Source organism: Oryx dammah, unplaced genomic scaffold, assembly GCF_014754425.2.
Source record: "Oryx dammah isolate SB20612 unplaced genomic scaffold, SCBI_Odam_1.1 HiC_scaffold_5, whole genome shotgun sequence".
NCBI lineage: Eukaryota > Metazoa > Chordata > Mammalia > Artiodactyla > Bovidae > Oryx > Oryx dammah.
The window spans coordinates 15481376-15498105 of record NW_024070189.1 but is presented as its reverse complement, the minus strand read 5'-3'; the positions used below and the strand labels follow the sequence as shown (position 1 = coordinate 15498105).

Here is a 16730-nt window from a genome sequence, read left to right as displayed (position 1 = left end):
CACGGGGTCGCTAAGAGTCGGACACGACTGAGCGACTTCTCTTTTCAGTTTCCTGCATTGGAGAAGGAAATGGCAACCCACTCCAGTGTTCTTGCCTGGAGAATCCCAGGGACGGGGGAGCCTGGTGGGCTGCCGTCTGTGGGGTCACACAGAGTCGGACATGACTGAAGCGACTTAGCAGCAGCAGCATACATTATATACATCGTGATGAACTCTAGTAAATATTTTTGTGAGGTAAATTTCTGGAAGACAGACTCCAGGTGAGTTCAATAAACACCATTATACATTGATTATACGCATCATGACAAAGTAAATATTTTTATGAGGTAAATTTCTAGAAGACAGACCCCTGAGTGAGTTCAATAAACACCATTATACATAGGTTATACGCATCGTGACGAACTCTAGTAATATTTTTATGAGGTAAATTTCTAGAAGGAAGACCCCTGGGTGAGTTCAAAATCTAGATAAATGTGATGAGCTCAGCAAACGTTTTAAAATGAAGTGGGGGAGCCCACGTCGGTAAAACACACGATTGAGACGGTCAGTTCGGAGGTCCAGGCGGAGCGCGGCGAGCCGGCGGCCGCGGTCAGGCGGGGTCAGCAGCCCGCGACGCCTCAGAGGCCGCCCCGGGGGCGGGCACGCTCGGGTCACGTGGGCGGTGGCGCCCCGCCCCGCCCCGTCACGCGGAGCGCCACGCGGCCGCCGGCTTCCCTGGTGGGTTCAGTATTCTCACGCGGCGGCGCTGAGGCCGGGTCTCGCGGAGGTGGGGCAGGGACGCGGGGAAGGTAAGTTCTGTTCCCGGCGCGGGGCTGGGCGGCCGCGCGCGGGGCGGGGCTCGCGACACTCGCCACTTCCGGCCGGGCGGCGGGCCCGGGGCTCGGGCTTCCGGCGGCGCCGGAGGCGGGGGGTGGGTTCGCGGTTGCAGGGCTGCGTTGCCTCCTGGGTCTTCTGAGCGCTGCGGCCCCGCCGCCCTAGACGCTGCTCCAACCGTGAACCCCCAGCGCAGGCTTCCGCCTGGGCACTGCGGACCCATCGAGCTTGTTCACCGTCAAGGCTGGTCCTCAATCCGGACCTGCAGCTTCCGTTCAGTTCAGTTGCTCAGTCGTGTCCGACTCTTTGCGACCCCATGGACTGCAGCACGCCAGGCTTCCCCGTCCATCACCAACTCCTGGAGTTTATTCAAACTCATGTCCACTGAGTGGGTGATGCCATCCAACCATCTCATCCTCTGTCATCCCCTTCTCCCGCCTTCAATCTTTCCAGCATCAGGGTCTTTTCAAATGAGTCAGTTCTTTGCATCAGGTAGCCAAAGTACTGGAGTTTCAGCTTCAGCATCAGTCCTTCCAATGAATATTCAGGGCTACTTTCCTTAAGGATGGACTGGTTGGATCTCCTTGCCGTACAAGGGACTCTCAAGAGTCTTCAATATCACAGTTAAAAAGCATCAGTTCTGTGCTCAGCTTTCTTTATAGTCCAGCTCTCACATGCATACATGATTACCCAAAAAACCATAGCCTTGACTAGACGGACCTTTGTTGGCAAAGTAATGTCTCTGCTTTTTAACAGCTGCTTCCCTGGGCCTTTTTTTAACAAGCTTTCCTGGCATTGGGCTTCCCTCATAGCTCAGTTGGTAAAGAATCTGCCTGCAATGCAGGAGACCCTGGTTCGTATTCCTGGGTCGGGAAGTTCCACTGGAGAAGGGATAGGCTACCCACGCCAGTATTCTTAGGCTTTCCCGCTGGCTCAGCAGGTAAAGAATCCGTCCACAATGCAGGAGACCTGGGTTCGATCCCTGGGTTGCGAAGATCTCCTGGAGACGGGAAAGGCTACCCATTCCAGTATTCTGGCTTGAAGAATTCCAAAGAATTGGACAGGACTGAGCGACTTTCACTTTTCTTAGCATTTGTGCTCTGAAATGTGTGAAACCTGCCCCAGGGTTGCTGCAGCCCCAGCCGTCTTGGGTACCGACTCCTGAAGTCTGCAGGCAGAACGATCACCCATGTCTTGATAGCCATGCTCCGGTTGTCTTTTCGGTTCTTGAGCTTGGTGTTGACAACTGCAGGTTGTCTTGACTCAAACGTTGAACACAGCTTGAAGTCCTTGCCCACAGGCTGTCAGCTGGCAGGACCCTTAAGAGATGACTGCCACGGTGATTGCAGAGTTTCCCACCCCCAGGACCCACCCTGGACACTTGACTGTCCTGAGACGTTTGTCCCTACCACTGCCCTTAGTGCAGGTCTGCGTTATAGCCGCGCACACTGCGTCGCAGCGGCATTAGCCAACTGCTCACAAGTCACGCAGAGCCGGGGGTTCAAACCCAGGTGAGTGCAGCTGCTACTCTAAGGTCTCTAATGTCGCAGACGACACTTGTGGATTCCAGGACTGGCTGCGCAACTCTTAAATTATTAGGGAAGATGGTGACTGTAGCCATGAAATTTCAAAAGACACTTGCTCCTTGGAAGAAAAGCTATGACCAACCTAGACAGCATATTAAAAAGCAGAGACATTACTTTGCCAGCAAAGATCCATCTAATCAAGGCTGTTGGTTTTTCCAGTGGTCATGTATGGATGTGAGAGCTGGACTATTAAAGAAAACTGAACACCGAAGAATTGATGCTTTTGAACTGTGGTGTTGGAGAAGACTCTTGAGAGTGCCTTGAACTGCAAGGAGATCCAACCAGTCCATCCTAAAGGAAATCAGTCCTGGGAATATTCATTGGAAGGACTGATATTGAAGCTGAAACTCAAATACTCTCGCCTCCTGATAGGAAGAACATACTCTTTGGAAAAGACCCTGATGCTGGGAAAGATTGAAGGCAGGAGGAGAAGGGGAGGACAGAGGATGAGATGGTTGGATGGCATCACCAAAGCGATGGACATGAGTTTGAGTAGGCTCTGGGAGTTGGTGATGGACGGGGAGGCCTGGAGTGCTGCAGTCCATGGGGTCGCAGAGATGGACACGACTGAGCGACTGAACTGAACTGATTTTGTTTCAAACATTTGTTGACACGAGTCTTGCACACTGGCTTTCCTAAATTAAAAAAAAATTCAAGACCATCATCTAAGGATATGTATATGTGGAATATACACACAATCTTTGTGAAAAGGTTTTGTACCTTCAAGATAGTTTATATGCGTGCCACCTATTTTTGTAAATCCGTGGATGCTACTTAGATAAAATGGTAAGATTTATATATCAATCTTCACAAAGTTAAGACATAAGATCTCAGTTTGAATCTTCACTGTGATTTTGTGAGTTTGGGCAAGCTTTTGTTAAAGTCCTTTACCCTTAGTTTCCTCATCTGGAAAATAGGCATTTTTTGGGGGGGATTAATGAATTCATATATGCAGAGTCCAAGCACTTGGCATTCACTAAAGGGTAGCTAGTTTTATCTATTATTCTGCCAGACAAAGAAATCTAAAGCTATGGCATTTCTCGTCTCTGAACCTAAAGTAGAGGTGTCACCTTGGAGTTTTGGATTCTGATAAGTGTAGATCAAGTCCCCAGACTCCGTAAAAGCAACTTTGTGCTTTTGTGCTCAAGAATAAGAAGAAATTCCTTGAAGTTCAGGTTTCTTTTGTTCCCACTGTCTTATAGAAACTTAAGTTATGCTGAAAAAGATTCCCTATGCCGGAAAGGTATCTAATAGAGACAGAGGATTCATTTAGCTAATTAGTAATTTTATGTGGTGTTAGCACCTTTAGAAACCTAATTTTAGGTACAGTCCAAAAAATATCTCTTGAAGAGAACTGTGGAACAAAATGACTCAACATTTCTTTAAGCAAGTTTTCTTCTAGCTCCAATACTGAGTAATGCAGTTTAAGTTTTCATTTCATTTTCTTACTTTAGGCGTCTACTATCTTAAAGCTGACTCAACACAGAGAAAAATGTGTAGGAGCATATGAATAGTGCGTCAAAGTAACAGTAATTAAAGTGAACACAGTGACTTGTATTGCTGTCTGAATGGACCGTGATATTCACATTATTTAATTGAGAATAATATGGGTGTTAATTATAGTCACCAGATATCATAAACAGTACCACCTATGATGCTTGGAGGGAACAATTATTTGAAGGATGAGATAATACTTTTCTAAGCAAAATGCAAAACTGATCATATTTCTCTGAAACCTTTATCATTTAGCCCCAGCTTTCTCTGCTCATTTCTTATCAGCCCATGCAAAGTTCCCTACAATTTTCCTTGGTTGGGCGGGGAAAACCCTGCAAAGTCTCTAAGAGACTGAAATGAGAAAGGATAGTGTTTGGTTCTCATTTATTTGGGAAATCTCATGTATTTTGGTACTTGCTTGAATCTTGTATTTCTTTTCTATTTGTTGCCTGGAAAAAGAAAAGTAAGAGAACTATAGATTTATTTCTTCCTCTATGGCAAGTCTTGAAATAAGCTGTACAAAAATTTCAAATAGTCTATTCATGATCTGTTTACATATACATTCTCTGAGGACACAAAGTACCATTTTATCCCTTTTCTTGGATTTTGGATCATTTGTTACATAAAGTAGAATGCCACTTATATTTGGGGGGAAAAAAGTAATTTTAAATATGAGTAAATGTAATACATTGATAAACACTTAAAATTTGTGTTTATCATCCCCTTGCTTTTCTTTGTAAATTTTCCCTACGTACATTTATCCACGAATAATACATTGTTTCGTTTTGCCCCTTTTGGCACTTTATAAAAATAGAAGCATACTCTGAATTCTTAAAATTTTTTTGTTTAAAGTTACATTTTTGACTAATCCAACTTGACATAGCCATCATTTTCCACTGCTACACAATATTGCATTGAACGAGTATAAAAATCATCCATTCTACTGTTGATAGATTTGACTTGTTTCCTATTTTTTGCTGTATAACCATTCTTGTGCATTTTTCCTGGTGTACCTGTGCGCCCTTCTAAGGAATGTATCTGAAGTGGGATTATTGGGTCATGAATATGTTCAGCTTTGCTAGGGAATGCTAGATTGTTGTACCTCTAATTGATGTCATCACTAACAGTTGCTCCATATCCTTGCCAACACTTGTTATTTTTTGCCAGTCTGGTGGATGGAAAATAGAATCCTATTTTGACTTTGCTTTATATTTCTTTTACATTTTCCTACTAATTAGGTTGAGCATCTTAGTGATTTCTGGCTATTCAGATTTCCTCATCTGTGAAATGTTGAAATGTTTGTGTCTTTTGCCCATTTTTATAATGGTTGCCTTTTTTACTTGTTTAAAGGAATACTTCATGTTTTCTCAATCAATCCTTTGTTAGTTATATGTGTTGCATAGTCCATATTTTTCTTTTTCTTTAGCCTATTCCCCCCTCCTCTTTTCAATTCATCTGTCTGTCCCCATTTTTCTTATCATTATTGCCCTTCTGTTCTGTCACAAAATGTGATAATGACTGCATATGCCGCAGTATGGAGGTAAATGTCACCATCTGAGTAGTTTGTATACTTTGGGCACCTGCCAAAATCAAGTAAAACCAGATAATGGTTTAGAAAAGTTCCAATCCAGCCTCTGGTCAAGCATGGCTAATCCAGAAAGTCTAAATATTGGATGTTCCTCAGGAATTGTGTTAGACCTCATTCCCTATTGACACTCCCACTCCAAGTGATTCTGTTGAATTCTGTAGTTTGAAAACTTCCAAATTTATCTCTCTAGTGAGTCTCAATTCTAGTCTCACATATCTGACTTTTGACTTTATATCTCTTGAGTACCTCAGACTCACTCTGTACAAAATGTAACTAGTTCCTGATTTTTCCCTTCTTTCAAAATATCATTCCTTTCTCATCTGCCCAATCACAAACCACATAGTTGCACCAACCTAAAACCTGGGAGTTGAATGGCAGCCCACTCCAGTATTTTTCTCCTGAGAATCCCACGGACGGAGGAGCCTGGTGGCCTGCGGTCTGTGGGGTCACAGAGTCGGAAACAACTGAAGCGACTTCCTTCTTTATTTCTTTTCTGTAGCTCCTTCATTCCAGTTCATCAGCCCAAACTGAGTTTGTGCCTCACTCAATTTTCTTACTGGGCAGAGGCAGGAACTTTGAATTCAATATATAAAGGAAAGCACTACAATAATCAAGTTTAGGAAATTACAGAGATGTCATATTTGTTCCCTGAAGTTTGCATTGTTAACTGTTGCTCTAATTATTAGGAGAAAAAAGAAATAAATATAGACATTCTTGGCAAAACAGGATATACAGTTTTACTTGGAAACTATCATAGAAAAAATAAAAATACCAACATAAGGGTGGGCCTCAGGAAAATCCTCTACATGGGGCCTGAAACCCCTGACAATGATATATCTTGATGTTTCTTTCTCATATGAAATTAATAGACCATGGCTATGTTCTTGAAGAAGGTCCTTTTGAAAGGGTTGGTTTCAAAGAAATAGGCTGAATATCTGTGCTAAGAAAAAAAAAATATTTAGAATACCTTACAGATTCTCTAAAATTTATATACTTCTATAAATTGAAGAGAAAGTCACTGTTTTGAATGCCCAAGTAAGACACAAGAAAGTAATGGCATTTTCTATGTGAATTAAGAAAATTAAAGGCATCCATTCACACTTCTCCGTCCTACTAGAATATAGTTATCTGGTTGATCTGTATGAACTGGCTGTCTATACCAGGCAAAACCAACTTAGCCACCTTTTAACCAAGAGGTTCAAGACTATTCAGACTGTCGAATCCTGTTGTTCATTTGTTAAGTCATGTCCAACTCTGTGACCAGGCACGCCAGGCTTCTCTGTCCACCACTATCTCCTGGAGTTTGTGCAAACTTACGTCCATTGAATCAGTGATAACATCCAACCATTTCATCCTCTGTCGCGCCCTTCTCCTTTTGCCCTCAATTTTCCCCAGTATCAGGGTCTTTACCAGGGAGTCAGCTCTTCACATCAGGTGGCCAAAGTATTGGAGTTTCAGCTTCAGCATCAGTCCTTCCAATGAATATTCAGGACTGATTTCCTTTAGGATTGACTGGTTGGATCTCCTTGCAGTCCAAAGTACTCTCAAGAGTCTTCTCCAACACCACAGTTCAAAAGCATCAATTCTTTGGTGCTCAGCCTTCTTTCTGGTCCAACTCTCATATCCATACCAGACTTCTGGAAAAACCATAGCTTTGACTATATGGACCTTTGTTAGCAAAGTGATGTCTCTGCTTTAAAACACTGTCTAGGCTTGATATAGCTTTTCTTCCAAGGAGCAAGTGTCTTTTCATTTCGTGGTTACAGTCACCAACCACATTGATTTTGGAGCCCAAGAAAATGAAATCTGACACTGTTTCCACATTTTCCCTATCTATTTGCCATGAAGTGATGAGACCAGATACCACGATCTTAGTTTTTTGAATGTTGAGTTTTAAGCCGGCTTTTTGACTCTCCTCTTTAACCTTTATCAAGAAGCTCTTTAGTTCTTCTTCACTTTCTGCCATTAAAGTGGTATCACCTGCATATCTGAGGTTATTGTTATTTCTCCCTGTAATCTTGATTCCAGCTTGTGCTTCATCTAGCCCGGCATTTCACATGATGTACTCTGCATATAAGTTAAATAAGCAGGGTGACAATATACAGTCTTGACATACTCCTTTCCCAATTTGTAACCAGTCCATTGGTCCATGTCTGGTTCTAACTGTTGCTTCTTGTCCTGCATACAGGTTCATTAGGAGGCAGGTCAGGTGGTCTGGTATTCCCATCTCTTTAAGAATATTCCACAGTTTGTTGTGATCCACACAGTCAAAGGCTTTAGCATAGTCAATGAAGCAGAAGTGGGTGTTTTTTTGGAATTTCCTAGCTTTTGATCTCTGGTTCCTCTGCCTTTTCTAAATCCAGCTTATACATCTGGAAGTTCTCAGTTCATGTACTGCTAAAGCCTAGCTTGAAGTATTTTGACCAAAATCTTGCTGGCATGGAAATGAGTGTCATTGTATGGTAATTTGAACATTCTTTGGCACTGCTTTTCTTTGGAATTAGAATGAAAACTGACCTTTTTCAGTTTTGTGGCCACTGCTGAGTTTTCCAAATTTGCTGGCATAATGAGTACAGCACTTTAACAGCATTATGGTTTAAGATTTGAAGTAGCTTAGCTGGAATTTTGTCACCTTCACTAGCTTTGTTCGTAGTAATGCTTCCTAAGGCCCACTTGACTTCTCTCTTCTGGATGTCTGGCTCTAGGGGTCATTAAGAGCTTTTTTGTACAGTTCTTTTGTATTCTTGCCACTTCTTCTTAATCTCTTCTGCTTCTGTTAGGCCCTTGCCGAAGAATCCTACCTTCAACAAAAGCTAAAAACAACACTGATAATATGCAGGTGTTGTTTAGCATTGAATTTGAGAGGGAATAAAAGGATAGTGAGACTTTAGTATCTGTCAGGAGTTCTGAAATATCTACCTTAGGCAATGAAGTGAATCAAGTACAAGTGCAGCCTAAAAGTGGTCAGTCCTCCCTAATTTTGGCAAGCTTTAAGAATTCTTACAATCATAACTGACTATAATCCAGTATTTTTAAAAGTACCTCCATCAATCTCAGGGAAGTCAAACTTCTCTTATGATTATCTCTGTGAGCTAAGTGTAATGAAACTAGTGAAAACCACTTGCAATTTTTTTCTTTCTTTTTTTTGTTTGTGGTATTGTTGTTCCACTAGCATGGATCCTGATGGCTCTGAACAAGATCCTGAAACGAAGGAGCAATATGCTTCTGTCTGTGTGGGTAGAGAAGAAGACATTAAAAGATCTGAAAGAATAACAGCTGTTGTCCATGACAGAGAAGTGGTAATTTTCTACCACAAAGGAGAATTTCATGCTATGGATATTCGCTGTTACCGTAAGATTTTATTTTTCATTTGTAAACCTTGTATTTATTTACTGTCCTGAAAGCTATTAAAATTTCAGTTTTTAGTGACCAGATGTATGTTCAATTTCTTTGCAGACTCAGGAGGACCTTTACATTTGGGAGAAATAGAGGTATGTAAAAGTAAATCTGTTTTCAACAAATTCAGATGTTTTCTATTTATATTCCTACTATATTTACTGTCTCTATTCACAAACAATTTATATTTGGGTTTGAACTATATTTTCATGCTTTGAGTATAATTACCAATATTCTGGGAATTCACAACACTAACAATGTAAAGAAAACCATTTTACAGGTAAAGATGAGAAATATATGTCTTCTGACCTAGCAAATATACTTTGAAAGATCTACTCTGCATATTATTGTACAAAAGTATATATATACACGTTTACATATGTGCACATACTTCTTAAGTTAAGCACATAAATAAGTATATATATACACACTTACATATGTGCACATACTTCTTAAGTTAAGCACATTTATGTGCACATACTTCTTAAGTATGTGCACATAAATAAGTATATATACACTTAAACATTTGTTAAGTACATGCTTAAGTTCATTGTGGTATTATTCATTGTAATGAAAAATTGAAGGAAATTTAAATGTTTTAACAAGAGGAAACAGTTTAAATTAGGAGTCGCCATGCTGTGGAATAGTATGCTGTGCTGTGCTTAGTTGCTCAGTCGTGTCCAACTGTTTGTGAGCCCATGGATTGTAGCCCACCAGGCTCCTCGGTCCATGGGGATTCTCCAGGCAAGAATTACTGGAGTGGGTTATTATGCCCTCCTCCAGGGGATCTTCCCGACCCAAGGATTGAACCAGGGTCTCCCACACTGTAGGCAGATTCTTTACCAACTGAGCCACCAGGGAGGCCTGTGGAATAGTATACAGCCGGTAAGTTAATCTGGCATGAATGTCAACAGTATATTTTTGAGTGGAGAAAAGCAAGTCAAAGAATAATAGGTCTAAAGAGGTCCCATTTAAAAAAATAATGATATTTACTTTTTATAATTCTACATAGTTTGAAATTTTCCAATGTGTATATATTACTTTTATGATATAATAAAAATATCAATATATATATTTTAAGAAAGAAAGAACACTTTGAAGGCTCAACTGAGGGAAGATGGGGGCACTGTTTTACATCCTTGCATTCCCAAACCAGCTCCTAATTTCTTCTTTTCTACCTCATGAAATTGATCTCTCTCTCCCTTCCCTGTCTCTGTGTCTCTGACTGGCACAAAGTACATGCTTAAATTTAGTGTTCCACTCTCTATACAACTCATATCTACCTACTTCCACACCTGTCCTCATGTTAAAAGATGTGTGCTTAAATTATGAATATGAACTTACAAGTTATGAAAATGTTTGCTGACAGTTCTGGCAGGGTAGGTGGTACGAAACAGCATTTCTGCACTTCTCGTGTGGAGATAAAAATGTCAGCATCTGGATGATAGTGGAAGAATTTCCCTCAGTTTCAGACCATCGTGAGAGCTATAAAACCTTGCTGCTCAAAGTGTGGTTCACAGACCAACAACATTGGTGACACCTGGGACTGTCTTGGAAATGCAAATATTGCAGCCTGTTCTAAGGACTACTGAACTTAAACAAGAGCTCGATTTAAACAAGATCTAGGTGATTCCCATGTCCTTTAAAATTTTAGAAGCACTGCTTTAGGACAGCTAAAGTTTGAAATGAACTACTTTGGATCATAAATTGCTCTTTAGTTAACATATGCACTTATGCCTTTAGTAACCTCTCTTGAAATTATATCTGAGGCTTACCATTCTTCCAGCTAGTAAAGATTCATTTAGAAGCACTTGAAGCTCTTGCCCCATTTCCGTCACAGAAGTGAATTAATATCTAACAGATAATAGCATACTGGGGTCACATGGGGTAGTTGCCTGGGCTGGTTATCTTCTGATAGAGCTCTAACACACTGGGTTTCTTATCAACTGCAGAACTTGATGACTGCTAAGATTAGGTTCTGCCTTATGCTGAATAATTTGTAAATGGGAGGAAAAAAGAGAAGCCTATTCTGCAGCCTGGTTCTTCTGCAGTAAATTCTGTTCTGAGTCTGAGATTTATTGTCAACATTGGAAATGTCATATTATAAAATCAATTATTTCTTTCCCCAGGAATTTGATGGACGAGCATGTATAGTTTGCCCCTGGCATAAGTACAAAATTACTTTGAAAACAGGAGAAGGACTGTATCAGTCTGTAGATCCTAAAGACCCATCAGCAAAACCCATGTGGTGCTCCAAAGGGATAAAGCAAAGGATTCACACAGTGACGGTGGACAATGGCAATATTTATGTGACTCTTTCTAATGAGCCTTTTAAGTGTGACTCTGACTATTATGCTACCGGAATCTTCAAAGTAATTCCAAGTTCCTTCTGATAAAACTTCATGGCAATGAAAAATGTTGTGTATGTTTTGAAAGTATCTTTAGAATAACCTTGCTGAGTACCAAAGATGACTAACTTTTTCCAACACAAGCACATTTATCATCTTTAACAGTCATATTTATGAATGGTTCCAAAGCACATGTACTTGGTGTGATATAAGGATCATCCTCGGGATCTATAGAATACTTTTCAGCCAATCCTCTGGATTGATTGGGACCTCAAGGTTATAGGTTTGAAATGTGCATTTGAAGAAGGGTAAAAATAATTTGGAGTAACCAGAGTGAAGAAAAGGTTAAAAAAAATTAGATCTACAAAGAAAAATTTAGGGGGGAAATCCCTACTTGATATAGTAGACTTTATCATGGAAAAATTTTAATGTATACAAAGTGAAGGGAATAATAAACTCCCAGCACCCACCTTCTGCAGTTATCAGCATTCTTCTAGTCTTGATTCATTTTTGCATGCGTTCACCACCCCACCTATTGATGGTTATTACAATTTTTTACGGTAAAATTTAAACACATTGAAATACTGAAGTTTTAACTATTCAGTTTTTCCAAATATATAGCAGACCTTTTACCCTTGAAAAATACTTCCCCAAACGGGATCAGTGTACATGCTGAATTTAGAAATAGGAAACAACTTGCCTGACATCGAAACCAAGTAAACTTGAGCTCAGCTACTCTCAGGTCATGGTAGACAGTTTCAAAGTAATGAGGAGACAGTTGCTGCTAGCCGTGAGAGATGTGAAATGTGTTCAGCGAGCCAAATGAAATTTCTAAATAACATTTTAAAAAATTTTTTATTTGTATAGAATTTTGCATATGTATGTACAACCAAGTGCCATATAAATGTCACAGAGAGCAGGATATAGGGCGTTGTTCCTCAGAGTCTTTTCTTCTGAGTTCATAGGCCTGTGTTGTTAGTTCACCCTGCTTTTTCCATGCCAGTTATGTATGGCCATCATCCTCTGGTTGCCTCGTGCCCACGCTGTATTATAAATCCCTGGGTACTGATCATCTAAAACTCAGCAGCACATGGTAGAATATAAGAATAAGTGGGACCAGAAAGAACTATGAGGAACAGATTATGAATTCAGAATGAGAAAAGCTTTTTGTCAATACTGGAACTTAGTCTCAAACCACAGTAATCTTCTTAGTGACACAGGGCTGAATTAAGGCTTAGTATTCTAAGGGGTCCACTTGGATCCTTTCTCTTGGCTATTGTAAAAATAATAAGTGAATAAAATAGGTATCATTAAGGCTGTGCTTATAGAGCCTTTTGCTATATATTATATTTTTTCTGATACATTGCTACATGCTACCCATATTCCAACAGTTGCTTTCAATAGACTATCAATGAGCCAGGCCTGGGTTTTTTATAAATACTATTTACAGCAGCAGTTACCCACTAGGTACAAAAAATGTACCATCTCTGGAATGGGTACATCCCGGTCTATTATATCAGGCACTGATCCTCCAATGACTTAACACATGTCCAGAATTGAAAATGCATGGAAGAAACCAAAGTATCTCCAGCAGGCAAAAACCATGACCCTGGTTTGTGGGACTAATCACAGAAGCATTTTTTCCTGAGGATCCAGTGGCAACAGTGAGTAACATGGACTTGGTTTCTGGTTTTTAATTTGTTCCTCTAGTTGGGGAAATAAAAATGTCATGTCACATCCATTCTCATAATAGACATCTTCTCATCAGATTTGTAAACAATATAAATTTACATCTATGAATTTCAAGTCCTTGATAACTTTATAGATGAGTTTTAAAACAACTAATAGGGAAACTCAAACTATGCAGCCTGTAGATAGAAAATATATATCCTTTTACTATCTCTGAAAAAGATATGTAGCATTTTAATAGGGAGGGGTTTTTTCCCTCCCAGATAAATAATCGGAAAGATACTCTAAAGTCTTTAATACAAACATAAATGTATTATAAACATGTCCATATTATAAACCATCACATAGAGTCTAACTTACCAAAGGGTACATTTTCTTGTTCATTAAAAAATATCACATAGTCAACATTGATTCATTTTATTTTCTCTACCACATAAATACTTGAGAATGACATTTTAGCAATAGTCCTCCCCCGCCCCCATTTTTTTTCAAAGCAGAACCATCAGAACATAAAACTAGTTTGCTAGTTATGTCATTAGATAATGCTTAAGCTCTGTTCAGTGATATTTAAGTTCAGATTTGCTCATTCATTCATTTCAGCTGATTGGTCAAACACAGAATGTAAAACCTGAATCTTATTACTCAACTTATTAGCAGGAAGTTTGGGGCGATCAGAAATACCGTCTGGCTTCTCTGGTAACGACCTGTAAGGTTTTGCTTTGATTTCACCTTCGGGAAACAGAGGCTCAGAAAGCACAGGCTCCGAAAAGGCATTTCTAAAATTTTCACTCTCCTCTCTGTTTTGCCTTATAGATTCTTCTTCTTGGAAAATTTTCATTGTCTTCTCCAGCACAGCATTAACACAGACTGTCTAATAATTTTTTAAAAGTTAAGGTTTCTTTTTTTATTATTGGAGTATTATTGCGTTATACTACTAAACTTAACAGATAAAAATCCAATAATGCAATAAAACATTTAACATAAAATCATTGATCTGTATCTTCTAACAAAGAGGTGCTTTTTTTCAGCTTCCTCTGGCACATGATAAATGTGAGGAGGCTGATTCCTAATTATAAATATACCATAATCTAGAAGGAAAATTAAAACATAGTATGCTTTGATAAAAATATGCTTCACATTTCTAATTCATGTTTTACTTCTTTATTCTCTAATTAAATGAAACATTCCTTTATTCTCTTGACTCAATTAAACATCTTCTGAGAGATGGAATTTATCCTCAAACATGTTAATATCTCAAAGTAGGTTTTCTGTTTTTACTTTTTTCCCATATAGACTTTGCTTATACCAATTATGTTCCATTGGAAGGGCATAAACATTTTGGTAAGAATTTAGTAAATTAATGATCTAGAATCAATGATTTCTAAACAAACTTGTGATCCACTTTCCCTCAAAAATGCCATTCAGTACTTTAAGGGTGTCAAAACAAAACATAGATTAAAAAAAATAACTTCAAAAACTGAGACTCACTAAGAGCTGTATCTGTTAAACCTAACTTTACTGATGGAAATGATGATGCCAAGCATTTAAGGCAAGCAACAAGAATAATAAAATCTATAAAATATGAGAACACCTAAACTAGCTTCTTTTACCAAAGCGATGATGCCTCCAAGGTGACATAATAGGCGACCAATGCTCAGATGTTCCTAACGAGAGGAAAAGAAAGGAGGGTGGGCCTTGGCTGGAACAGCCCTTTCCTCCTGCCTCCTCTTTTCTTGCCTGTCTTCCACCTCAGAATGGCACACCAGATGCTTCCCTTCACTTCCCGGCGTTACCATTACTGTCTGGCAATGTGACCCTTCTAGCCAATGTAATAAAATTTGTCTGCTGTGGAGGAAGATCGGAAAGATTTGGGGGAAAGTGTTTCCTCCTTTTTATATAGAAGAAAGACTGTCTTTTGCCTCTACTCTCTCCTCCTTGCTTTGGAGGCTGATACGGATGTAAGGTATGAGGATAAGGCAGCAAACCTAAGAACCAAAACCAACCAACAGGATAGTGGGAGAGAGAGATGGAGAGGCCCTGGGTGCGTGATGACGCTGTAGATCCACTATACAAACCAGGAAACTGCCTGACTCTGGACTTCTAATTAAGTGAGATATTTAAATATCTGTATTGATTAAGGTACTATCAGTACTATCAATTGATAGTATTAAGGTACTATCAATGCTACTTATATCTAAGTACACCCAAATCTAGAGTTATAAAATCTTGAGGTCCATCACTTCCAGCTACAGCTTTAACCATTTATCACAACTATGATGGTTTTCTATGTACGCCATGCTATGAAAAGAAGGTTGGGGAGCCCTAACCTTTTTGATACATTTCTTCTTCCCTCACTTACAACATTTTATCTGTGCCCACCATAACCAATTTTGTCCAAGTCTCAGAAAATGAAAGATCTTGATTAAGGTCAGTATTTCTCCATCTTTGCTTACAACCTATACCCTACCTATCAACTTGTCTATCAATTATTGCCTGCCTCTTCAACCTCTCATTCTTGACTAGCTCCTCCCCTGCAACCTGTTACATACTAAAGTATATTCAATCCTGAAATTTAAAAATTTAAAATCCCTGTGGCCCTGTTTGCCTCTTGACTACTACACATTTTTCTTGATCAAACCAGGACATACATTCATGGTTTCCATTTTATCATCTCCTTTTCACTCTTTCTGCTAAAGTAGTTCTCAAGATGATTAATTCCAACTTTACTACTAGATCTAAGGGACACTTTTCAGATCTTCATTTTACTTGACTTTCTCTGCTTGTACGTGACTCTTAACCACTCACAACTTCCTCAGTCTAATTCCTTGACAGCGTTTCTCCTGATTCTCTTCCTGCTTTTCTTATTATTGGTCCTCTGTCTCCTTCATGGATTTCTTCTTAGCTTATCTTAAAAGAAAGTGTTCTTCACATTTTTGTCAACTTTCTACTCTTTTCACTTGGCATGGTTCCACTCTCAGGGCATTAACTTCCAACATAGATGTTATTTGCTTTCAAAACCATAATTCTAGCCCTGACCTCTCCCAGGATTTGGATGAATATATCACAAATTATCAGAGGTCACCAAAAAAATTGTTTCTATTCTTAGTTTATAGCATAAGTCATGTAGGATGATTTCAGAAGTCTTTGAAAAATTCAAGTAATTTGGTTTTAATCTGGTTTGTTTTAGTTTCACCATAGCCATTCCATCCCACTCATTTTCTGCACTATATTTGCGTCAATCTTGTATGAGATTCACATTTAAGATACTGAACATTTCTCAAAATTTTAAAACATTTGCAAAATATTTGATAAATTCAGAGTTTTAAAAAATTATAAATATGTTTTAAATGAGTTCTTTTACACTTTTTTTCCCTAAGTTGTCTTGGCTATTCTTTACCTTCGGCATTTCCTTGTAAATTTTAGAATAAACTAGTTAATGTACACATACACACCTGCTCAAATTTTAATTGGGATTGCACTGAATCTGTGGATTATTAGGAAAACTTAACCTTTATTCTTGTCTGTTTCAATATGATCAAAAAAATAAATAGGTAAAAGACCTCTAACAAAAAAGCCATAAATTTATTAACAGAAAGAAGATCTAAATAAATAGAGAAATATACCATGTTCATAGATTGGAAGGAGAACCTGTTTTACCAGTTATGAAGACTTAATGTAAAGCGCCAGTAAGTAATACAGCGTTGAGTTGGTATAAGAGTAGACAAATCAGTTGACTAGAACAAAGAGAATATAAACAGACCTACATATATAAGGACATTTAATTTATCTTAAAAGAGAGGTGTTCTGGGGCAATAG

At 39.1% G+C, this 16730-nt stretch overlaps 2 protein-coding genes across 7 annotated transcripts in view; one reads left to right on the top strand and one right to left on the bottom strand.

The window, feature by feature from the left end:
* Positions 1–658: 658 nt before the first annotated feature.
* Positions 659–11707, top strand: RFESD (Rieske Fe-S domain containing). Of its 3 annotated transcripts, none has more exons than XM_040241497.1 (4): positions 659–788; positions 8654–8832; positions 8938–8972; positions 11007–11707. In XM_040241497.1, exons 2-4 carry the CDS (start codon positions 8655–8657, stop codon positions 11268–11270), a joined length of 477 nt encoding a protein of 158 aa, XP_040097431.1. In that variant the 5' UTR covers positions 659–788; position 8654; the 3' UTR covers positions 11271–11707. The 3 variants fall into 3 exon arrangements, with proteins under 3 accessions (XP_040097431.1, XP_040097432.1, XP_040097429.1); XM_040241498.1 differs by lacking the exon at positions 659–788 and adding an exon at positions 2559–3185; XM_040241495.1 differs by lacking the exon at positions 659–788 and having other exon boundaries at positions 8242–8832.
* A 1608-nt stretch (positions 11708–13315) lies between these two features.
* Positions 13316–16730, bottom strand: part of SPATA9 (spermatogenesis associated 9) — a 58056-nt gene continuing 54641 nt past the window's right edge. For all 4 annotated transcript variants that reach the window (XM_040241491.1, XM_040241492.1, XM_040241493.1 and 1 more), the window contains one exon: positions 13316–13785. In XM_040241491.1, the coding sequence (XP_040097425.1) occupies positions 13498–13785 (288 nt within the window). In that variant the 3' untranslated portion in view covers positions 13316–13497. The remainder of the gene's footprint in view (positions 13786–16730) is intronic.

Coding starts and splice junctions, on each gene's coding strand:
- RFESD (XM_040241495.1), top strand. CDS start 8,583: ATGAAACTAGTGAAAACCACTTGCAATTTTTTTCTTTCTTTTTTTTGT. Junction 8,833..8,937: donor TATGGATATTCGCTGTTACC/GTAAGATTTTAT, acceptor ATTTCTTTGCAG/ACTCAGGAGGACCTTTACAT. Junction 8,973..11,006: donor TACATTTGGGAGAAATAGAG/GTATGTAAAAGT, acceptor TTCTTTCCCCAG/GAATTTGATGGACGAGCATG.